Here is a 26,195-nt window from a genome sequence, read left to right as displayed (position 1 = left end):
TAACACAGAGGATCCCTGCAATAATGAGAAGGACACTAACCTGCAGAGATAAAACAGTTATCTTTCCGTTGTATAAGACCCTGATCAGACCACACTTGGACTATTGTTCTCAGGTTTTGTCCCCAGGATTTGAAGGGTATAAATTAACTGTGGAAAGGGTACAGAGGCAGGAAACAAAGATGGTTTCAGGACTGTACAATGATAGTTATGAGGATCAGCTGAGGGAATGTGGACTGCAGAGTTTGGTGGATAGAAGATGTGATATGATTGAGACTTTTAAACTGTTGAGAGGTGGTTACAGGGTTGAGACTGGGGAGTTCTTTCGCTTGGTTGAACAGCGGGAAGGAGTGATGACAAGAGGCCATCCCTGGAAGTTACGAAAGGAAGCTGTGAGCAAGAGGATGAGGAGTGGTTTCTTTGCATGGAGGGTGGTTGAACCATGGAATGCATTGCTTGATGGACTGGTGAGAGCGAGGACGATCAATAGGTTCAAGGAGTGGTATGATAGACTTTGTGTTTCTTTGGGGCGGGGGGACCTCCCCTCGATGAGTCTTGATAGACTTTGTGTTTCTTAGGAAGGACCTCCCACGATGAGTCTTTTGACTCCATGGAGGCCTGAATAATAATAATAATAATAATAATAATAATAATAATAATAATAATGTGCAGGCTATGTAGAACATATGGATGTAGATTTTTAGATGTGTGGGGTGTGTTTGATGGCAGAAATGACTTGTATAAGAAGGATGGCCTGCACTTGAATTCATTTGGTATCAGAAGCCTGAAAAAATTTACTTCTTGGTATGATACCTAATGCAGATAGTCAGAGAGAAACTAGATCTTCAAGGGAGGAATGGGAAAAATGTATACGAAAGTTCCACTATGGTATGCAAACGTGATAAAGATATGAATATCTTCGAACATGGTTATGTATGTGGCAAAGGGATGGAAAAATATGCTTTGGATTCAGACCTTTTAGGGGGGGGGGGGAGAAAAAATTCTAAGTGGTAATTTATGTCTATATACAAATGCCAGGAGCATTAGAAACATAAGGGTGAGTTTGTTGCTTTATTGAATACGATGTGGCCTAAGAATGTTAGCATTAGTGAAACTTGGCTATCAGAATCAGATATGGTAAGTGGGATCGAGTGTAATGGGTATGCCAATTTTAGGAATGACAGAAGAGATAGGAGAGGAGGAGGAGTGCTACTAATGATATCAGATGACTTAAGTCCAGTTAGGCTAGAAATACAAGAAAACAATGATGGTAACAATGTCCCATGTAGCGGTGACTTTGAATCTCTCTCTCTGGTGTGAAGTAGAGGTTAACAGAATGAAATATATGGCAGATGTTGCTAAATATCTGGCTACTCAATTGCAGGGGACAAAGAAATGCATCTCCAATTTAGCCTTATGGGTGATTAACTGATACCCAATCAATGTTTGGAAAATTAAAGTCACCCATAAGGATAAAAGAGAAATCTCATGATAAGAAAGAATAGGCATTTATTGAATTGTTGCGACACAACTTTCTCAAGCAGCATGTGAAAGAAGGAACTCGAGGTCAAAGAGTGTTGGATTTGCTCATAGTCAAAAGGGGTCTCTGTCAAGAATATGTCTATTTTACCACCAATTGATGAGAGTGATTAGGTTGTACTTTCTTGAGAAGTATCTAATTGTATTGATGCTCTGATTAAAACAGGTTACATGCTGAACTACAAAGTTAGAAATTATTATCAACTTAGGAGAATACTATCTTTGGTCCCATGGTATCAGTTACTGAATGGGGAAAATGTCAACAATGCATGGGAATCTTTGAAAAAGTGCTTATAGGAGATGGTATCTGCATGTATACCTAGTGGTTGAAGAATAAATAGGTTGGGAGTGAAATGGATGTGCAACCTTATTAAGCAAAAGATCCACAAGAAGAAGATGATGTGGAAAGAATATCAAGAGTGAGAAGAGTTATGAAATACATAAAGTTCAGGCCACAAAAGTAATGAGTATTGTGAGGAAAGCTAAATCGGAGTATGAAAAGAAACTAGTCATGCTGGCAAAGAAAGGATGAATGTGGAAGAATAACTTTATTGAATGTAGATGGTACTCGAGTGTTGAAAGATAATGAGATTGTTCGGTTAATGTGTGCTTATTTTGCTAAGATATATTAACCAGGTGTATGTAACATGGGGCACAGTTCTACTGCTACATTGGATGAAGAGTTAGAGGTTCATGAAAATGAGGTTGAAGAGCTGTTGCATAACCTAGATAAGAATTTATCAATAGGGACAGATGGAATATCAGCCTGTTTGCTAAAGGAATGTTCAGCTGAATTGGTTATGCCTTTCGCATGTTTTGTATAACTTGAGTCTCAGCTCAGGAATGATACCACAGAAATGGAAGGAATGTATAATAGTTCCATTGTACAAGGGTGGTCCAAAAACTACCGACCTGTCAGTATCTCTGGTCTGATAGTGAAGATTTTAGAGAAGTTGGTAAGAACTCACATTCAGAAATGGGTAGACAAACATGCTATCCTTTGAAAGGAACAGCATGGGTTTACTAAACGAAGGTCATGTTTTAGCAATTTGCTTATATTTTATAACAATGTTATGGCCGAGTTGGATAAAGGGAATGGATACACTATGATAATGTTGGATTTTCTAAAGCATTTGATAGGATACCACACGAAAGGCTGTTGCATAAACTGGAGAATATGGGATTGAAATATAAACTCTTGACTTGGATCAGAGGATTGTTAACCGGCAGATATCAAAAAGGGATATATACAGTGGATGTGAATCTGCTAGATTTAAGGTGACCACTGGTATACCTCAAGGTTCAGTCCTTGAGCCATTATTGTTCAATCTGTACATTAATGACATCAGGCTGGATCTAGTTAGATGTGCAATTGTTTGCAGATGATAGAAAGATAGGCAGGGCAATCAGGGATGCTACTGATATCCAGCAATTACAAAATTATTTGAATAAACTGGAAATTTGGACAAACGAAAATGGCTTTCAGTTTAATGTTAGTAAGTATAAAGTTATGCACTTTGGCGTGATTAGAGTTCCAGCAGCATATTATATTAGCAGTGTTATGCTACAAGAAACTGAAGAGGCAGGGGATCTTGGCATATTGGTGGATAGGAATTTAAAGTTCAAAGGTCACATAGCAAAAGTTGCAAATACAACTCAGAAGATAAATGTGATGTTCAAGTGAACCTTGACATGTAAGGATAAGGAAGTCATTTTGCCTCTTTATAAGGCTTTGATAAGACCACATGTGCACAGATTTGGTCTCCTGGATTTCAAGGGGATAAAGAAACTGTGGAAAGGGTGCAAAGAAGAATTATAAAGATTATATCCAGATTATGGGATTTAGATTATGAGAACAGATTGCGAGTATGTGGATTGTAGACCCTGGTTAGAGGTCTATAAACTTTTGAATGGGTATTATAGGATATCAACTGTTCATTATTAATGAACAGTTGATATCCTATTAATGAATAGGATATCATATTCATTAATTCATCAATCCTATCCTATTCATTAATAAGGACATCAAAGATGGATATAAATTGTTCTACTCTGGAGCGAATAACGAGGGAAGAAATGGTGTAGGAATTGTGGTGTGTGGCAGAATGAAGGGTGAAGTACTGGACGTGGGTAGAAGGAATGACAGGATCATGCGAATGAAATTGGGTCTTGGAGAAGAGCGGGTGGTCGTATTATGTGTATATGCCCCGCAAGTTGGTTGTACAGCAGAGGAAAAAGATGAGTTCTGGAACGTGTTAGATGAAGAAATGAGGGAATTGGAAGAAAATGAGATGGTGATTGTCGGAGGAGACTTGAACGGGCACATAGGAAGACAGAATAGAGACTGTGAAAGGGTGCATGGTGGCCATGGAGTGGGAATGATGAACCAGGAAGGAGAGAGGGTTGTGGACTTTGCAGTAGCGTTTGATCTGGCAATTGTGAACTCGTTTTTCTTCAAGAGGGAAGAACGTTTGATAACATTTAGAAGTGGTAACAACAGCTCACAAATTGACTACATTTTGACTAGAAGAAAACATATTAAGGGTGTGACAAATTGTAAAGTAATTCCAACAGATCAAGTAGCACAACAACACCGACTGCTGTGCGCAGACTTTAAAATAAGATCGAAGATAAGAACTTCTGGTTGCCATGGGATGAAGACAATTAAGTGGTTTCGCTTAAAAGAGGAGAGTGTGAGGAATCGTTTTAGGGAGAGAGTGTTAGAGAGGATTGCGGATGGACTGGAAAGTGTACAAGATTGGTGGAAACATAATTCAAAAGTAATCCTGAGCTGTGCAATCGAGGTGCTTGGTGAGACATCTGGAAAGATTAGAGAGCAGAAGGAGGGTTGGTGGTGGAATAATGATGTACAAGTGGCAGTGACAGCTAAGAGGAAGGCAAAGCAGAAGTGGGATGAGTCAAGAGTGGAAGAGGACAGAGAGGTGTACAAAGAGAGAAAGCAAGAAGCCAAGAGAGTTGTGGCACAGGCGAAGGCCATGGCATATCAAGATCTGTATGATCAATTAGAAACAAAGGAAGGACAGAGGAAAATTTACCAACTAGCGAAATGTAGAAATAAAGCAGCTAAGGACATCTTACATGTGAGGCAGATCAAAGATGCTGAAGGAAGAATATTATGGAGGGATGTGGACATAAGAAACAGATGGAAAATATACTTTGAGGGACTTTTGAATGAGGAAAATGCAAGGACTCACAGAGGAGATGGGCAGCCTTCTGAGGGGATGGTGCAGAACATCAGTAGAATGGAAGTGACAGAGGCCATGAAGAGGATAAGGAATGGAAAAGCGGTGGGCCCCGACAGAATTCCAGTGGAGGCATGGAAGGCACTGGAGGAAGAGGGAATTGACCTGCTGTGGGACCTGTTCATGAAAGTTTGCCAACAGGAAAATATACCCGAGGAATGGAGGGAGAGTACTCTTATTCCCATCTACAAGGGTAAAGGGGGATGCACAACACTGTAAAAATTACAGAGGAATAAAGTTGATGTCCCACACAATGAAGATCCTAGAAAGGGTTCTTGATGGTAGATTGAGGTAGGAGGTGGAGATTGCAAAGGAACAATTTGGCTTCATGCCTGGTAGATCAACAACGGATGCTATCTTTGGGTTACGACAGATGATGGAAAAATATTGAGAGAAACAAAGGGAGCTACATCTGGTATTTATTGATCTGGAGAAAGCATACGATAGAGTGCCAAGGCAAGAAGTCTGGAGGTGTCTGAGGGAGAAGAAGGGGCCCGAGAAATATGTCGGGTTGGTGCGGGAAATGTACAGAAATGTGAAGACAAGTGTTCGGACCTGTTTGGGACAGACAGAAAGTTTTCAAGTAACAGTTGGCTTGCATCAAGGGTCAGCATTAAGTCCGTTTCTGTTTAATATTGTGATGGAGGTGGTAACAGAGGAGGTGAGAGAAGATGCACCTTGGACAATGTTGTATGCAGATGACATCTTGCTATGTGTAGATTCAAGAGAAGAAGCGGAAACTAAACTGGAAAGATGGAGAAAAGTACTGGAAGAGAGAGGTATGAGACTGAGCAGAAGTAAGACAGAGTATATGTGTTGCACAGTGGGCGGTTCAACAGTGGAAGAAGATGGAGAAGCTGAGAAGGAAGTGAGATACAGGATACAAGCGGGTTGGAGGAACTGGAGGGAGATGGCTGGAGTGTTATGCGATAAGAGGGTGCCGATCAATCTGAAAGGCAAAATTTATAGGACAGTAGTGAGGCCAGCTATAACATATGCTATAGAAACTGTGGCCCTGAGGAAAAATAACATCAGCAGGATGGAAGTAGCAGAGATAAGAATGCTTAGGTGGATGTGCGGTGTGACCAGAAAGGATCATCTGAGAAATGACTATGTCAGGGGAACAGTGAAAGTTACGGACTTAGGAGCGAAAATACAGGAGGCAAGGTTGAGATGGTTTGGTCATGTGATGAGGAGGGAGGACGAATATGTGGGAAGAAGGGTCATGCAGATGGATGTGCAAGGAAGGCGGAAGCGTGGGCGGCCAAAGAAGAGATGGAGGGAGCTGGTAGAAGAGGACTTGAAGATGAAGAACTTGGATGTGGTGACAGCCCAAGACAGGAAGGTGTGGAGTAGACTCATAACAAACAGTGACCCCACTTAAGTGGGAGAAGCTGTAGAAGAAGATTATAGGATATCAACTGATGAAATTTTTCGTTATATGGAAGGTGGGGAGAAAACAGGGGGCCCATGGAAGTTAAGTTTGTTCACAGTCAAGAAAGGGGTAAGAGCTAGGTTTTTCTCCTAGAGAGCAGTGAGTGAGTGGAATAATTTGCCCTTAGGGGTAGTGAGTGCATCTAGTGTGAATGAATTTAAGGGAAGGTGTGATAGCTGGTTTGGGTGATGTATAGCCTCCCTCGATGAATCCTTGTCTCCCTGGAGGTCTTAGATGATAATAATGATAATTTATTAGGGAAGCTTCAAGGTAGCATACAGAACGAGTGTTATTAGTTGTCTCCATTAGACTAAAAAGAACTGAAGCGAAATTGATCAGTAACTACCAGAGCAATATCGATATACATCAAGTGTTTCATTTTTGAAACACTTGATGTATATCAATATAGCTAAATATTACTAAAATATTTAGTGATATTTTCTGTGAGAAGTGTAACATTTATAAGATAATGATGGAAAATGAAAGTTCTAGGGACATTTCCAAATGGCAAAAGCAGCACAAAGACATACTACAAGTATAGTAAAATGAATTGCATTTCCAAAAAGAAGTCATTTTTTTGCATAACACTTTTTTCATGTTGCTCCCACCCATAAAAGGTTATTTGCAGACATATAGTACATTTGGTACCACAGGTGGGCTATAGATTTTTTCATTCTGGTTTTTTTTTATCAATTTTTATATATTTTTTGTATTTTTAATTTATTTTTAATATTGTCCAAACTTAAGCCACTTCAGGCCTCCAATAAGCTGGGCAGTGGTCTCATACTGGGTGATAAAATTCATTTCCCACTAAAAACAATCACAAATATCCATGTCCACTGCAGGATTCAAACCTGCAGTATATTCGTTAGAGAGTAGGTGCACTAACCACTGCCAACTATAAATATTATTGCCAGTGGCAGGATTCAAACCCATGACCCATTAGCTTTCCAGTCCAGCACATAGTGGTTAGAAGTTTTTTTGCTTGGTTATACTGTAAATTAAAGATGCCAAAAAGTTATATTCTTGGTTTAATCCTTTATCCAAGTGTAAGCAGTGGTAGCTACTGCTTTTGCCGCCCCTCTCAATACACACCAAAAATACTACAAAAAGTCTAAATGACATATAGGGAAATAAATTAAAACACTATGTTTATGTTTATTTCAGTTGTAAGTATAGTTCTTAAAAACTAATTATTAATTTAGTAATAATAATTACTAAGTTAACATAAATAAAAGAATCGCCAAAAAATCAAATTGTGTCTCACATGAAAAGTACTGCCCAGGAGGACCACCCTCCCCCCTCCACACACCCCTGCCACACCACTGCGTGTAAGCAAACAAAGTTTGCACCTGAAATATTTTCAGGACTAGGCAACTTATATACAGAACGACTTCATATCACTTGCCTTGGTATCCCATAATGCAAAGCACATATTCTTATGGACATGTGTAATGCATTATGTGACAATACTGGTCTGGGTCATGAACCTTGTCATAATGCATAGCACATATCCTTATGGACATGTATAATGCAATGCATTACGGGACAAACAAAACTGATCTGGATAATGAACCCCTTCCCATAAGGCATAGAATTATATGTTTCCTTAAGGATATGGGCTTTGCATTATGGGATATTAAGGCAAGTGATGTGAAGTCATTAGCTTCTATATACAAGTTACCCAGTCCTGAAAATACCTCGGACACAAACTTTGTTTGCTTATGTTTGTATAAAGGATTAAACCAAGAATATAATTTTTTGGCATCTTTAATTTACAGGGCCAGCACATGTTTAAACTACTGTACTCAGAGCCAATCTCCTAGATTTTGAGGAGATGAGCAAACATGTGAAATGGATTCTCATATTGATAATAAAGACAACAAGTCTGTACAATATTTGATGTTGAGAGAATTCAATTTGCAATGTTTGGTTAGGAGGAGGAGGAGTTGGATGATTCAAGAAACACATATTTTTTAAAGGATTCAAGAACTGAATAGTATAATTAGGTGACTATCCTTGGAAATTATTTAAATGAGTTAAGGTGTATTTTTAGCATGGAGAAATAATCATTGAAATTCTTTGCCAGATGATGTGGTGACTTGAATGGATAGATTGTAAATTAGTTTAACGTAAGACAAATTGACACAACTCGATGACTCGTGATTGTAAGTAACCAGAATGATATGCAAGATGTATCTGGAGTTAGTTGTCTAATAGATCAAACTTAATCAGTTGCTAGGATCAAGTTTGATCTATTAGACTATTACTGTTTGATCTATTTGATCTATTACTGTCTTACATGGGTGTTTTTTGTAAAAAAAAGTTGACAATGTCATTCAGCTCTAAACTTTTGAAGACTGTAGGGCAGCTAATCTCCACCCTTAGCCAGAGTCGATGAAAGATTTTAATTGGCATCCCAAGGATAGTATGGAAGACACTGAGGCCATCTTGTGAACCCCTAATGGTAACAGTATATATTGTCTGAAGTAGTAGAAATAATAAGATTGATTTTCCTTTGTTACAGGATTAAAACACAAGTTTAAGGGATAATTCTTTTCCATTCCAGAGACCAATTAATTTGGGAGACAATCAAAGAAAGGTTTAGAAAAATTACTCTAGTTGGCGACTACAATCCAATTATAATAGGCTTTCTTCTGGTAACTTAATGCAATGAGTGAAAATGAGATTCACATTTACTGAATTAGGTAATGTGCTTTTATTATAGAGATGCAAACGGAAACTCAAATATAGTTACATTGTCCTCAAGAGGTTTTACTATAATCGAATTCCATGCTTTGGAAAAGTTCACAGGTCTGTATCAACACTGTTTAGTGTGGAACAGATTCTACACTATGCAGTGAAGGCAGGGGGACAAAAAAACATAAGGGATCCTTCCAGAAACTGAGGAAATCATATTTAATTGAGTAACACAGAATTCACTCACTATCGCAAGAATTTAATAATTACAGTGAAAGGGATTATCACCATGTAGGGAAGTTCCTGCATACAAATCAGCCAAGCCTCTGTAGCCTAGTCAGTCTCGATGATGCCCTTTGGTTGGAAAGACCTTTTGAATCCTGTCTAGGATGCCAAGAACCTTCATGATGGCTTTTCAAATGAAGGTGAGTTATCCAGTTTAATACAGAGTTGGCAGAGTTTTCTTCGTTGAAACTCGTGTTTTTCATCCCACAAAACAGCCAGAAGAACATACAATTTACAGACATACGAATACACTGGCCTTATAGCCTTAATTGCTTCAACCATAAATCCAAAAACAAACTAGCAAATCGGTTTTACTTGAACCATTTTCAGCGGTGTCAACCACTCTAACTAGATAGCTATCATCGTTAGATAATATTTTTTTAAGGTGGTTTCTATCACAGCTTACACAGAAACAACGATTTTGCTCCAATGTCTGCTTTTCATGTATGAGGCGATTTTTCTTGCGATCAGGGGCGGCTCGTGCATAGGCACTACGGAATTGCAGTACCCCCAATTTTTCTCGATATATAAATATATTTATTAATTTATTTATAGAGCTTGCTCCACCCTTACTATGAGTTGTCTCAGTTTGCACTACCAAATGGGTCAGGTGCTGCACTATCCAGGTATTTGCTTACGCTTGGAATCGCTGAACTTTATATAGTTTCTATATTCGGCATGAAACTCTTTGAGTTTCTTATTCGGCTAAGAAACGATATGGGATGTAATATCCCTTAACTTAAATAAGTTCATGTCGCCGAATTGAAGCATTTGGCTCTTCATATAATTAGCAATTTATTAGGACACCTTCTTGGCAATTCTCATAGAAGGGATGTAAGTTCTGTTCGCTACAAACTTGGTATTAACTAGAAGAAGCAAAAAAATATGAAAAAATGGCGTCTGGAGACAGGTAGTCATTGTGTTGTTAATTAAGAGTTCGCGTAACGATGGCTGATACAGCCTGATTTTGCCGATTCGAAGCGTTCTTCATTTTGTGAAATATCAAGGTAAGACTTTGATTAGATGCAATTTAATTGTTATTGCTTCATTTAGCCTACGCTTGGTATTGCTGGCAGTCCTTTGCGGCTGCGGGATATTTTACAAAATTTCTGCTGGCAGGTCTTTAGACCTGCGGGATTTTTATTAGCGCTCATATACAGTTAAAACGATATGAGCGTACCTGACCTAGACGTATTCACTGATTTGCTCGATAAAGAGCCGGCTCTTGTACTTATTGATAAACTCCAAAAGAAGTTCAAGCTGACATGGCCTGCTAGCATGATCGACCCCGACATCATTATCGAGTCACTTGATAAAAGGCTAGCACTCACTTTTATTAAAAAAGCTTCTCAAAAAGTTTGAATGGGATTGGCCCGGCTACTTAAACCTATATTCTTCACCCGAAGTCGACATTGAAGAAAATGAAGACTCTCCTCAAATGGAGGAAAAACTCAATCTAGTTGTCTCGACCTCTAATACTTCTGAAGAGAAAAGCTCTCGCTGCTGACCCAACAAATGATGTTGGTATGGACGAGGATGTTCCCATTTCAGACTCCTCTGCCTCCTCCAATGAAAAGGTGCCACCGATTATCCTAAGGGAAAAGCAGAGATGGACAACATTAAGAACCATCATGGCTAACTTACAAATAAGTTATAGATCTGCTAAAAATGTAGACGAGGGCATAAAAATTCAGCCCGCCACGGTGGCTGATTATAGAAATCTTACAAAGGAGCTGGACGCAAGAGGAACACAATATCACACATTCTCACTTGCCTCCGAAAAAAACCTGAAAGTGGTCCTACAAGGATTCTCCGAGAATATTGACACGGATGAAATAGTTACTAACCTTAACTTACAGGATCTACCTCCCATAAAGGTCACTAGAATGTTTAGATCAAATAAGACAACTATGCCTTTAGTCAGTAGAAATTCATAATATTTACAAAGACATATATAATCTAAAATCAATCTGTGGACTCAAAATCACCCCAGAACCATTGAGAAAGAAAGCATCATCTGGGCAGTGCCACAGATGCCAAAAAATTTGGCCATGTCCAGAAGCTATGCAAAACTCAGTTCAGATGCCTAAAATGCGTCGAGAATCACCCCACAAACACCTGTGCCAAGCCAAAATCCACACCGGCTAAGTGCGCTAATTGTGGGGTCCTCACCCTGCTAATGATAGAGGGTGTATACATCACCCCCAAAACAGATGGAACGATCCAAATAATCAATCTACCTCGTCATCTAGTGCGAGAGTTCCTGAAGCTCAGGCTCCTCAGTCCTCTAAGAGTGAGAACATATCAACAGGTACTCTCCCATCATTAAATGAGCCCCTTAAGAAAATGAATCTTCAACATCAAGCGAGAGCATATGCTGATGTGGCCTGCTCCAAACAGATAGTACAAACCCAGAACCTGACTAATCCACATTCAAATCTATCAGCTATTATCACCTCTTCTCTTGCAAACATGCTGCAGGATTTCAGCAACTCAAATCCATCACTAAGTGTTGCAAAAAGATTCTTACAGCAAACTCAATCCATATTATCTGCACTCTCTGATGCATAGGAAAATAATTGCCCCAGATTCGCTTAGTATTATTGCTTGGAATGCCAACGGTATCAAAAAAATACTGTTAGAAATCCAGGAATTCAATAATAGATGTAACCCAGATATATTTCTAATCAATGAAACTCACCTGAAGCCTGCTGACACCCAAAAATCAGAGGGTATCAGATTTACAGAAACGAACTTGGGTATGGAGGTGGAGGTACAGCCACCCTTATCAAAAACTATATCAATCACCATTCAATAACCAACCCTACAACCACCAACCTCGAAATCACAGGAATTAATGTCCTCACAAACTCAGTTGGAAACCTTAAAATTTTTTCTGCTTATAACCCTCCATTAAAGACATTATTGACCTCAGATCTGGATGCCATCCTTGGAGTAAAAGGACCTGTCGTCATCGCTGGAGACTTCAGTGCAAAACATCCTGCTTGGAACAGTAAATCTACCAATAAAAATGGTCACATCCTTTCCAGCTACACAGGATCAAACTATGCTGTGTGGCTGGACCTCGAACCAACTCATCTTAGTACGTCTGGCACTGCTGACATCCTGGATATAGCTATCCTGCAAGACATTAAACTACAGTCTTCTTCTTCTACTACGCGTTATTCCCGCTTCCCATGCAGGGTCCGCGTGTTACTTTAGATGCGACTTCTTGTTACTACTACTCCCAACCGACCCGTCGCCTGGTCTGCCGCTGGGGGGGGATATATTTTTGATTGTAGAGGCGTATGTTCATGGGGCCGGTTTGCCTGTTTGCGGGATGAAAAAACGCCAGATAAACTGGCGGAAAAAACCCTACTGACCGCGGCTAACTTGGCTATGCCTGAGGAAGATCCTCAAATTCCTCACGTCTACAACGGGAATCGAACCTGGGACACTCCTTCCCCAGGCATATGGATGCAAAGCCACTAGGCTAACCACACGGTACAAGACATTAAACTACAGTACAGCCTTAAATCACTAAACGAGCTGTCGTCGGATCACAACCCAATTCTACCGCAATTGGGAGAACAAGAATGCCTGTCTCCTCCCTCTCATTCAGGCATATTGTGGGAGAGATTGTCTAAAGCACTTAGGGATCAAATTGGACCTGTCTCTCTCATATGCACACCAGAAGATGTGGAATCTGCAGTGACTAGCCTCACCCAACAGATTAAGTCCGCTATAACGGTTGCAACCTTCCACAAACCTGTTCCCAAGCCTGGTAGTTTGCTTGAGGATATAATGGACTTGATCGGAGAGAAGAACAGAGCTAGGAAGAGATTTCGTAACACTCGCGCTCCTCAGGACAAAACAGTTCTTAACAGATTGAACGGGGCAGTGAGAGATGCACTTAAAATTCAAAGAAACCAAGTTTGGGATAAAAAGATAGCTTCTATCTCACCTATCAATCACTCTATCTGGGGGGGGTTACTGAGAAACATCAAAAATAAAAACAGATCCCCCCCATAATCTCAAACCAAGGCCTAGTCCACACAGATGCAGATAAAGCAGAAGCCATACTAAAGAATCTAGAGGAGCAGTGCAAGCCTTATAACAAATTAGATTACAATCACTTGTACAAAATCCACAGACACATCAGGTATGCATAAAATCTTCCAGATACCAGTGCTGACCATATTGCACCCACATCACCTGTTGAATTATATGATATTATTAAAAAACTTAAGAACAATAAAGCTCCTGGACCAGACGGCATCTCAAACAGGGTGATCAAGCTACTGCCTCGAAAAGCTGAAGTGCACTTGACCAGTATAATAAATGCAATTTTAAGATTTCACTATTTTCCTTCCACCTGGAAACTGGCTGATATATTTCCTCTACATAAGCCAGGCAAAGACCCACACCTACTGCAAAATTATCGTCCAATCAGTCTCATCTCCCATCCAGGTAAGGTTGCAGAGAAGGTCATCCTCTCACGACTCCAAACCTCAGTAAATGACCTAAACATCCTCCCTAAAGAACAATTTGGTTTTTCGGCAACACCATAGTACTACCCAGTAAATCCACAGAATTGTCATATACATCACCATCAGCTACAACTGGCGCCAGTGTACAGGAGCTGTTTTCCTAGACCTATCCAAAGCATTTGACAAAATCTGGCATTTTGGACTCCTGCACAAACTTATCTCAGCCGGTACCTCACTAAAAATGGTCCATCTAATCCATTCATATCTTCAGAATAGATCAATGCAAGTTAAATCAACGGTTCTACATCGTCCCAGCGCCATATCTCTGCTGGAGTGCCGCAGGGATCTCTACTGGCTCAATTGCTGTTTTCTGTATACATGTCAGACATCCCGCACAATCTGATGACTTCCATTTTGGCTCTGTATGCAGACGATACGTCAGTACTAACCAGATCTCTCAGACCCCATTTCATTACCAGAAAGCTTCAAGAAAACCTTCTAAAGCTGGAGGGTTGGTTCTCCAAGTGGAGATTGGAAGTCAATCCCCAGAAAAGCTCAGCCATTCCTTTCTCAAAAAGGCCAATGTCTCCTGCAGGAGATGTGTTACTATTCAATACTAAAATTCCTTGGCAGACAGAAACAAATTACCCGGGTGTAATTCTCGACAAAAAGCTATCTTTCAACCAACACATCAAGTTTTCGTGCGCAAAGGCATCTAAAGCCATAGCTCAGATCTATACACTAATTAATAGAAATAGCAAGCTCAGCAAGAGAATCAAATTGCAACTATACCAGATGACGATTCGTCCTATAATCACCTATGCCTCTCCAGCCTGGAGCCACACCCCTAATACTAACATTATTAAGATACAACGAGTGCAGAAAAAGTGCTTGAGAATGATTCTGAACGCCCCGTTGTATGTTAGAAACAATCAACTTCTTAGATATACAAATATTCCCTATATTTTATCTTTTCTACAATCTTTAGCATCCACGTTTTTCCTAACGACGTCCACACACCCCAACGATTTGGTTCAGCAAGCTGCAGCATACGAGGCAACGGAGATATTCAAATATAGAAGACCAAAAGCTATATTAGCCTCCAATAGCGATGCATAATCTCCATGCCCAATCAGGGCGAGCAAACTGCTCATAAATTTTACCCTCACTGTAACAACAACGGATAGCAGGGTATATGAAAAGCATCTTGCTTCGCCCCTAAAGACATAAATGTCAATTGTCAATTGGTATTAACTAGGTCTACCTACTCAGTGATGAGACCTTAATAAAGGTTGAAACCGGTCTGGGTAGTGAACTTCTCTCATAATGTAGAACAGTGATACATCTCCTAGGAGCTAAGTTCACATTATGGGTAAATACCAAGAATAGTGATCGGAGCTTGCTCCACCCTTACTATGAGTTGCCTCATTTGCACTACTAAATGGGTCAGGTGCTGCACTATCCAGGTATTTGCTTACGCTTGGAATCGCCGAACTTTATATAGTTTCTATATTCGGCATGAAACGCTTTGAGTTTCTTATTCAGCTAAGAAACAATATGGGATGTAATATCCCTTAACTTAAATAATTTATTTATATTTGCCTGTGGTATTTAATTTTATCATCAACAATCCTATACAATTCTCTTATTTTGTATAAAAAATAATAAAAATCCATCTTGTAACACTTAGGAGCGCGAAGGACGCTAACAGCACTGTGTTTACCTAAGGCTCTAATTAGATTTAGAGCCTTATGTTTACCACAGTGTCATATTGCTACACGCGCAAGCGTATGCACGTCATAGTGAGTTACGAGCTATTAGCGTAATGCAGCACCGTCCGTCGCGCAGTTCCACTGTTGTTTATATGCAGTTTGCGCCAGTAGGAGAGCGTTTGTAGTGCTTATCGTATTTACTCCGTCTCTTTAAATATTTGGACATTACAATTAAAGACATAACATTTGTTAAATTTTTTATTTTAGAACATGATTGGGGTTATGATAATGGATTATATTTTAAGGAATTTTGAATTATACTAAACTGTATAGTTTTATCGATAATAAACAATATTTTTTTATGAAACAAAACAAGAAGAATATATTTTATTTTTAAGTAATTTTGAATTATACCAAACTGTATAATTTTATCGATAATAAACAATATTTTTTCATGTTTATTATTATATTGTTTTTTAATTTTTACCATAATTTTGATATTTTATCCAAACACGTATACACTTGTACTAACGGTGTGTGTGTATATTTCGAAAGTTGCAGCACCCCTACGATTTCAAGTCACGAGCCGCCAGTGCTTGCGATGATATTTTTAATAATCAAAATTGCATGTTGGCCATTCAAAATCCACGTGTAGTTATCAATGAAGACATCAGCAATTTGCTCTCAACTTACGAAGATTAATAGGGCTATGCGTTTTTTCAAACACGCTTACTTTCAGTACATAACTTCTTACAAAATCGGGGGGGGGGGGAATATTCTGCAATGTACTCGATAACGTACCCTTATCGTGGAGGTGGTTCATAGATTACGGAGCTCCACCGTATGTGCTCCATACGTTTTTCCCGAGATTATCGTGATCAAAGGTTTCGTGAACGATGAATTGGTCAAGGTGGACTATTTGCATGACCTCTTCAACCATCCGATCTAAATCCTGTTTATTTTTATTTGTGAGAACCATTTGAAGCCATTGGTGTATTCTATTAGCGATTTCAAATCATTAGTGTACTACAATGCTTCCCAAACTTATGGATGCCAAGGCCCCCCTTTGGAAAAATTAAAATATTTCACGGCCCCCGTCAATACAATATATATTCAAGATTTTGCGTTTGTAAGCTTTTTGTGCTTCTTATCAATACCTTTTGAAATGAAACTTATATGAATAAGCATATATTTACTAATATTCATTAAGCGCCGAAATACGCAGCAAGCAAAATTTGTGAACCAACATGAATGTGTGCTTTTTTTTCATTAAAACACAAAAAAGAACAAAAAAGAAATAATAAAAATTAAAAATTAAATAATCTTTTAAGATTAAAAAAAATCTACTTAGTCTTAAAACATTTTAAATTTGTTTTCATTATTTCAAGGCCCCCTTAACAAAACTTACGCCCCTCCCCCCAAGGGGGACGCCTCCCACCACAGTTTGGGAAGCGCTGGTGTACAACACCTTTGTGCACTAGTGATGAACTGTATGGACATGTTGACCATACATACACTGCCATCAGGCACCGACCGGGAACTTTCGAATATGTTTGGCTGTCAGTGATATGTCTTATCGCTTTCATATCTACCTGGAGGTTATTTTGAATACCTGCTAGGTATGATCATTCTAGAGTGTTTCTTTTCCACTTAACAAGGAATTTATTTATTGTTTGACCTTGGCTGCATTGGTTGTTGAATTTGTGTTACCTTTACAAAAGGCTGCATTTCGGAAATCCAAGGTTTTCGAAAATGCACAATACCGAGTATTTTCATTGATTTTAATGTGAAGAATACACTGTTTAAAGTTTATGACAGGGGTATCGAATTATCCTATATATAGGACACTATTGTATACACTGCTTGAAAAGAAGTCAACGGACACCACAATGGACAAGATGCATCGTGCCATGTAACGAGTCACGTGTTTGTAACCAGTATAAATTAAAGGAATATGATGCCCCCAAGTCAATGCGACTGTTCTGTATGAAATGGCTACAAGAAGATTACTGACGGAGTTTGAAAGAGACGTTGTGATGGAATGCCATGTTGCTGGCCTGTCTTCTCAAATTGGGCTATCCCAGGTCAGCAATCATGTCATACTGATATGCAGAGAAGTGCAGAGAGTCAATTTGCAGTTGACTCTCTGCACTTCCACTTCTGTAAGTTCACTACTCGCAGTGGACAACCCACCATACTCACTGTCGTGACCGTAGGGTGCTACGACAGTTATCATGCAAAAACTGCCGTTCGTGGGTCGACACGTTGAATATAGAATTCCCGACATCGACCGAGGCTCACAACATGGCTTTCCATGGTAATTGCAATATTCAAACCTCACATTACCAGAAACCAACATGCAGCGTCGCCTTCGGTGGTGCAGAAAGCATGTACAGTGGGATGTGAAAACTATGTTATGGAGCGACGAATCACGCTACACCCTCCAACGAGCAGGTGGACGGGTGTGGCTGGTGAACGTCTCTTACTAAAGTGTGTAACCACAACTTTGAAATTCGGAGGTGGCGGTGTGATTGTATGGTCCGGTTTATCCTTGGACCTCTGTTTTCTGGTGCCATGAACATTGAACTCCGAGAGATATGTGAACATTCTGTACAATGCATTGCTTCCTACTTTATGGCGTTTCTATGGAACTGAAAATTGTCTCTTTCAGCAAGAAATGCACCATGTCATAAGGCTGCTGCTGTAACTGTGTACTTTGTGAACACCACCACACTTCACTGGCCTCCACAGAACCTTGATCATAACCCTATTGAACATCTGTGGAATGAACTGGAGCGTCGGGTGAGGTCAAGGGACATCCTCCCTTGACTCCATAACAGTCCAGGACCTGATTGCATGCCTGCAGGAAGAATTGTTCAAAATTTCTATTGATCTTACGCTTGTTTAAAGTATGCCCCGTAGGATTGCTGCACTAATCACAGCAAAAGGTGGTCCTACATTTTATTAACCCCTTAACATACAAAGACGTCTGTGATACGTCTTTTGTTTATTACACCAAAATTAATTTGGAATTTTGGTTTCATATATAAACACAACGGAATATTGACGCTAGACAATCTTGTGCCTATTTCCTTTCAGCCGAGAAAAGTTGCCAACGGCATGTATCGGTTATTTCGTTTGCCTTTGCACAAATTCATTTAAAAAATAATGATGAATTTGATCCAGCAAATCACCCTCGCCCAAAGAAATTGGCAGAAAAACGACCGCTTTCTGATTTTTAATTGGTACATTAAGGGGTTAAGGTAGGAGCCATGGAAGTTTGTTGCTCACAAGATGGGGTCGGTGACTTTTATCCAAGCAGTGTATATCGGATCAGCTATACCTTTGGCTTGTGTCGATGTAATGAAATGCTGCTTTTTTTTGTTTGTTTGCTTGTTTTTGTTTTTGTGACTTTGTAATATAAAGATATAGTATAAAAATGAGTTAGCACATCAAAACATTAAACCTCTCATAAGAAAATCGATATGCTTCATGGATGCATATACAAGAACAGATCCAGTTATTCTTTCAGAAGCATTAATCATGCCTGTCTTAATCGTCAAACATTTTTTTTTTTAATTTATATTACTCTACTGTGTACAGAGATAAAGTTACGTGCTTATAAATGAAATGAATTTTTTAATGAAAAGAATCGTTCCCTTCATGGTATTTTTAAGGAAAAATCTTATCAAATGAATATTTAGGATGTTGCCTCTTCTGCAATTCTTTATTAAGATTTATTTTAGTTTTGCTTTAGTTTTCTTCTTTCCAACGTCTATCAATCGCTTGTAAATCCTTGAAGTTGTGTACTTTCAGTACATAACTTCTTACAAAATCCACACACTTTTCCTAAAGTAAACTTTCGCGAGTTATTTGAGAAAAACTGAGAATATTCATTTGCTTGGTTGGTTCCGTCGAGTCCTTGTAACCAAGCTTGCGCTTGAACTCCACACTGATTAAAATTACAACAGTGACTCATAAGCTAAGTACAAGCATAATAAAAAACTTAAATAATTTTTTTTTATAAAAGTAAATAAATGAATGAAAAAAATCCTCTAATTTCTGTTTATTTCTGAAAAAGGGTAAGCAATTTCTATTAGCCCTGACCAATTCTGAAAATCGTTGGGTAGGCTTTAACCATCGCTGATAGATGAGCTGATTACTACCAATTATTTTGAAGATCTAGGACGAGAGTATTACATGTAACTGCGCCATCCATTATCATTCAATCCTATATAGTATTACTATCTGAAATGGTGTGAGACTTAGGATCACTTTTGTAAGTTGCAAAGTAAAAAAACTCGAGCTCCCGACGGAGTTGGGGAAAGAGAGGAGGAGCATACTTGCTTACTGAAAACGCCCAAAAAAGTTACTCTGGTCTAGAACAAAGTTGTTTCTTAATAGTCCTCTTAAAGGGTAAAATGCATGGCATCACTTCTTGTAGCAGCATTCAATCGTTTTGATTATTACTCGACTATTTTTTCTACTTCGACTAAAATAAATAAATAAGTGAAAATGAATTAGGGATATTTTTTTATTTAAATAAGTACAGTGTCATTTAAGGATATCGTCTATTCAGAATAAGATACAGGGTTCTTAAAGTTCTATTTCTTTAATTATTATTATTATTATTATTATTATTATTATTATTATTATTATTATTATTACGTGACACCTCCAGGGAGTCCAAATACTCATTGAGGGAAGACACCTGCTCTACATCTCTCTCTGTCTCCACCGCTCAGTCCACAAACTACAACTAACCGCAACTATACCAACGTCATCTACCACCCTCCGCCGCCACCGCTAGTATTTCCACAGACAATCACAAACATCCATGACCATGGCAGGATTCGAATCCTCAGCCTTTTGGCTGGAGAGCGTATATGCTAACCACTCGGCCACCAGGCCGGCATTAATGATTCCTATTTGAAGGTTTAGTAATATTATTAAATAAAATAGTTCCTCGAACACCTTTTATTCCCCCAAAAGGGTAGACAAAACTCTTTTAATTTTAACCAATATTCGAAAATCGGAGGAAGTGGGGAGAGGTTGGATTCTATCATTAGTCATCGGTATGAGCCTTTGGCCATCGTTTGCTATAATCTTCCCTCCAATGATTTTAGAAGCATTGGGGAAAGATTATAGCAAATCCACCGTCATCTTGTGATCCTAAATCCAACACGTATTATTGGGTACAATAATGTGAGTTTAGTTGATGTTTCTGAGATGCAGGATAAAATACCAGTTTTACACTTGCAAGTAGGTCCACCCTACTTACTAGTGTAAAAGAAACAACTATTGCAGAAATCGACTGGAAAAAAAAAGTCTATAAAAAAGTTTCTCTAGGAGGCGACGAGAACCGAACTTGCTTTTATTGCCTCTAAGTTACACAAGCATCGGTGAACTTTATTTATTTATTTTTAGGAAACTTACTTTTGCATTAATATTTTAGCAAGAAAGTCCAGGAATTTCAAACAATGCATATAATAAACGTGCCAATAAGGTACACTGTTTTTAATTGCACATTTTTAAGTAGTACATCACTGCTCTTTTGTAAACGGAACATAGAATAGAGAAAAAGAAAGAAAGGAAAAAGCTGATTACTTTTTATTTTTATTTTATATAGACCTCTGTTTCTTATTGCTGAGACTTGAAAATGAGTGTCATAAGCTACACTGTACATATAACCCCTGTGAGGTGGGGGAGGGGAACTAAAAATATCAAGGTATATTTTCCAGAATATTTCGGAATTTTTTTCAGATAAAATTTTGCCGATTATAAATGCAGCACATAATACTTTAACTTTGAAAAAATCTTCTACCTGACAAGAATTCTTGTTTTCCTTATCGAAAGCAAGAAATATACTGAACTTTTTTTAAAAAAAAAATGTTCAATATGAACCAAATCCGATTATGGATTCATCTTACAATTTCAAAGTATGATTGTGTAACTCTTCTACAATGACAATAATCTGTCATTATTGAAACTACAAAATTGTTTGATGGGGATTCAATGTTTTGTAAAAGAGGGAAGGCAGGATATAAAATTTCCGATAAAAGTGAGATAACCGAATGGCGACTTCCTTGAGCTTAATCGTTTTGCAAAGTTATAAACTGATTATCTCAAGTGTTTATTTCTATTTAGACAGAACCAGACAGAAAAACACGGAAAGTGGAGTTGGTACCCAAGAAATAGTAACCAATGATCCCGATGCCAGCGATTTTTTTTTTTTTTTTTCATATGCGCAGATGCCCACCGTAGAGTTCACTGCCTTTTTAAAAATAAATCAATAAAAATAATAAGTGCTGTCCCTTTTTTTTTTTTTTTTGACATGCTACTTGAATATTATAGAGTAATCTGTAACACAGATGGGAGATTACAAAAAAAAAAGTTTCTTCTTTTTTTTTTGCAAATAAAAAATAATATATATATACGATAAGATCTATTATTTTTTATTATAGGTTGCATATTATCGAATAACATGTAATTAGAATGGGGAGGGAATGAGCGGAAATCCAAAACAATGCTTGTCCAGAAATGAATTTGTCTGCAGCCGTCGTTGGACATAGCGCCTTTGAGTACTACACGTGATGTTCCATTGGTGTGCCCATTATTTTGTCAATCATCTTGTGTGTGTATATATATATATGTTGTGTAAGGAAGTAAACATGGATGTGAATCACTGCGCCTCTCTAGTCATTTCCGGGAATGCGTAAGCGGCCTTGTTTAAATTCTACTGTGCTCACCTGTTCTATGCACTTGGTCATGTTGGGAGTAGCTATGGTTTAACGGTTTTGTTTATTAAAGTGGGTTATTGTGCTATTATAGTTGAGGGCTTTATTATTACGGAAAATTTGATAAACGCAAGTTTAATGTTTTGAGTTTATTCTATTTTGAATTCGTATTTTCTATTTCAAAAGATCACTATGGCTGATGCTGAACTGTCTGCTAAGTTAGCTCGGAGACAAGCTATAAACGAAGGCGTTAGCGATGGATTTATGGAGCCTGTTAAGAGAGTGTTTAATCCTTACACGGAATTTCCAGAATTTTCTCGCAAAGAAATAAAAGAATACGAGAAGACTTTTAGAAAGTAAGCTTCAATTTATTTTTCTCCCTCAGTATTACACACATGAATTCTCTCTTTATTATAATCTACAATAATAATCTACTTATCTTATTGTGCCAGTATCATAGTAGTACCGTTTGAACCCGACGTACTACACATTTAACCACTAGTAATACTTTGCTATTGTCGGAAAAACATTCATTTGGAAATAAATAATATCGTAAATTAATTTACTGCTCGTATAACTTAAAGTTATAATCCTTGGTTTATGTCTAAATGAAAAGTTTGGTTTCTGGTAATTACCGTTTCAAGAAACTGTAATTTCTTTCATTACTGTGATCAGTGATGCATTTAAGTGTCTGCATTTGTCTCTAAGCATTGAAGATTTGGTATGTAAGTAACCTGTTTAATACTCTAGTATGACGTTCATAAAAACGGCATATTAGCGATGAACTAACTATCCAAGATTTTCCATTTCTTCAACAGTTATTTGGTAATACTTATTGTATCGTGGCATCTGTTGACCTACTTCCATTTTTGGTCGAAGAGTGTACTAACTCGTCATGCAGAAAGAAAAATACTACTGTATATATATATATATATATATATATATATATATATATATATAGATGAGCCCACAGCGATAATTGAGGAATTTGTTGTGTTAGTGGTAAGGGGGAAAGACAAAAACATTAGTAGAAACATAAGTTTAATAGTGGCTTATTTATACACACTGCAGAAATGTAAATTATATATGTACGCGAGTTCGTTTGAGTAAATATATATATGTATCTACAGTACAGTTTTTTTTATTGTCTTTTTTTTGTTTGTTTGTTTTTAAACCTTTTAAACTTTGGATTAATCTTGCGCTTCCCAAAATATTGATGAGCTGCATCATCTCTTTGATATGCAATGTAGAAGCATCTATAATTCGTAAAAAAGAAAAAAAGTTAGTGCTGTAATACTAAATAAATGAATGCATTTTTTTCATGAGTAAAAATTCCGATAATGGGCATGGGTTTTAGAAATGTCCTTAATGTGCTTTGCCTTGAACCAACCAGTAAAACAACTCAAGTATGTGGGTCATGGGGGGGGGGGGGAGGAAGGCTATAAGGGAAATAGGGAGAAGCAGAGGTTTAATTATATTCATATATAAGAAAAATGAGGTTTCATTTCTGGTTTTTAAGCAGTGACATTGCATGCCGTGATTACCCAAACAAGCTTCAATTAATTTTATGGTTGATTTTAGTAGTTAATAGTTGCTAAAGATATATTTGAGTAACATTTTAAAAAGAAATATAAAGATATAAGTACTTATTATGTAAGTGATGTATTCAACTGATAACTGCTGCATGCTACAGTACATTTTTTTTTAAAACTGAATTTGACCTGCATCCTTCATTTATCTGCTTAGCTGCAAAATGTCTGTTTGTTACAGAACATTGGATGGGGCCACATATAGTTAGCTTTCACTTAGCAGTTTCAGCAATTTGACAAAGCTGTGAAATGTTTCTTATATAATTGTCATGCTTTGATCTGTTGATATTATGATACTTATAAGCAACTAAAGTGAATTTATTTAGCAGATTGTAATCCAGTTATCAGATTGTTGATAATTATTACATTGACTTATCATTTACTTTCTGTTAAGTGATATTCGAACCATTTTTTTAGGTTGGTCGTAAATTCTTTTAAGCACAGCCTATGAATTTACGAAAGAAATAAATGTAATTGATTTGATTATGATATGCTTCAGTTTATTTCTTTACTTCAGTAAAAAAAAATGACACTACAACAAGTCATCACAAGCTTTGTTTTCTTTTCTAAATTGTAAAATTATTTTGAGAACAAAAAGTATATATTTTGACATTTAACAGAAAGTGTTTATATAACATTTATATAACTTAAAATTTACAGTTAGAAACAGATGAAGCTCTATCTGATGTTTCTGTATAGGTCAGACTCCAGAGTGATGACTGTCCTTCCTCCATATATTCTCTTGCAGTCTTAGTTGCTTTGATGTAAAAACACTTTCTTTCCAGCACACGTACACATGAAGGTAGCATGTTTAAAAACAAGTGGACTTTTTTTTTATTAATTCCACACAAATAAAATAATAAAATAAACTGTTAGATCCTTGAGCATATTATACTACTTTGTGTAAGTTAGAGGTTAAGGACGATGTCCAGAATAATATTTTTTGTGAATAGCTGCAGGTTGTAATTTTCAGGGGCATAAGATCTGAAAATTAGGGTAAAAGGTTTGAAGAGAAGTTAGATATTTGAATCAAGTTTTTATAAGTTTCTTCATTCTCACCACAGTACTTGTTATGCATCTGATCCAGGGCTCAACAAATTATGCAAAATCCTACTTGTCACACAAAATATGTACTCATCTAAGATTCCTCATGTCACAATAAATCAGGAATTCCATTAACTGATAATTGGTGCTGTATCTGTAATTTTTAAAGTTAAAAAGATTTTTGTTTTAAATATTTTTTATTAAGTAAAAATATTCTATTTTGACTGGTCTGCAGTTGTTCACCAGCTGACAATGTACGTGCCACACATGAATGGGCAAGCATATTTGTTTAGCTGTGGGTCTGACTTTTTTATATTTAGACATCATCAGAATTTTTTAAGAAAGACTTAATGCAGCATTAATGGTGTTGGAGAAAAAAGTTATTAAAACTGGAAAATGAAGAAGAAATTGATAGCTATTTTGGATTAAATGCTCTGAAGAATACAGAAGAATAAATTTTTGCTCTTTCTATTGAATCTATATTTGGAGTAATGATGTTTTTTTTTGGGGGGGGGGACTTGAAATTTAAAGACCACGCATAAAAATTAACGAAATTTTCACATCTGTCAGAGACACACAATCTGTGTTGAAATTACATTAACCCACAAAAAAAAAAAAAAAACTCACTTTAAAAATTTAACTACTTTGATCAAATTTCAACAAGAATTTCTTTAAATTCTTAATGAAATTTGATCTTTAATGAAAGATCAAATTTCAAAATAATGAAATTTGATCATTAATTCTTTCTTAAAAAAATTCTGATGATGATGTTTAAATATAAAAAGGTCAGACCCACAGCTCAACAAATATGCTTGCCCATTCACGTGTGGCAAGCACATTTTAGTTTGGATGAAACTAATGCAACAGCTAAGATATTTGTTCTTTTAAATGATTTATGAATAAGTAAGAAAATTATTACAAATTGAATTTTGTAATTTGCAAATTTAGCTATGTAGACAAGGAAATTGCACTCATGAATTAGATCCATTCATTTGGAATGTATGTTAAATGAAATACACTGTGTATTAATCACTCATATTATTAAAGTTAAGGGATATTATATCCCATATTGTTTCTTAGCCAAATAAGAAACTCAAAGAGTTTCATGCCAAATATAGAAACTATATAAAGTTTGGCGATTCCAAGCTTAAGCAAATACCTGGATAGTGCAGCACCTGATCCATTAAGGTAGTGCAAGCTGAGGCAACTCATAGAAAGGGTGGAGCAAGCTCCAATCACTATTCTTGGTATTTACCCATAATGTGAACTTAGCTCCTAGGAGCCGTATTATTGTTCAACATTATGAGAGAAGGTCACTACCCAGACTGGTTTCGACCTTTTTCTTTGGTACATTCATAGAAGAAAGTTGACAAAGTATGTATTTTAGAATGTGCATTTTTTTCA

The 26,195-nt window shown here is 37.4% G+C and overlaps 1 protein-coding gene across 2 annotated transcripts in view; it reads left to right on the top strand.

Moving 5' to 3' along the window:
- Swip-1 (EF-hand domain-containing protein D2 homolog Swip-1) overlaps positions 1-26,195 on the top strand; it is a 174,977-nt gene that overhangs the window by 5,967 nt on the left and 142,815 nt on the right. Inside the window, exon 2 of one of the 2 annotated variants that reach the window (XM_090394764.1) lies at positions 22,345-22,514. In XM_090394764.1, coding sequence (XP_090250890.1) covers positions 22,351-22,514 — 164 coding nt within the window. In that variant the 5' untranslated portion in view covers positions 22,345-22,350. Of the gene's footprint in view, positions 1-22,008; positions 22,515-26,195 lie in introns of those variants that run through there. The other variant, XM_090394762.1, reaches the window with a different exon arrangement.

Source organism: Typopeltis vanoorti, chromosome 6 (genome assembly GCF_054136105.1).
Source record: "Typopeltis vanoorti isolate ZY-2024b chromosome 6, IOZ_Tvanoo_1.0, whole genome shotgun sequence".
Taxonomy (NCBI): Eukaryota; Metazoa; Arthropoda; class Arachnida; order Uropygi; family Thelyphonidae; genus Typopeltis; species Typopeltis vanoorti.
The sequence above is the reverse complement of the archived record's forward strand: the minus strand, read 5'-3'. Positions and strand labels throughout refer to the sequence as shown.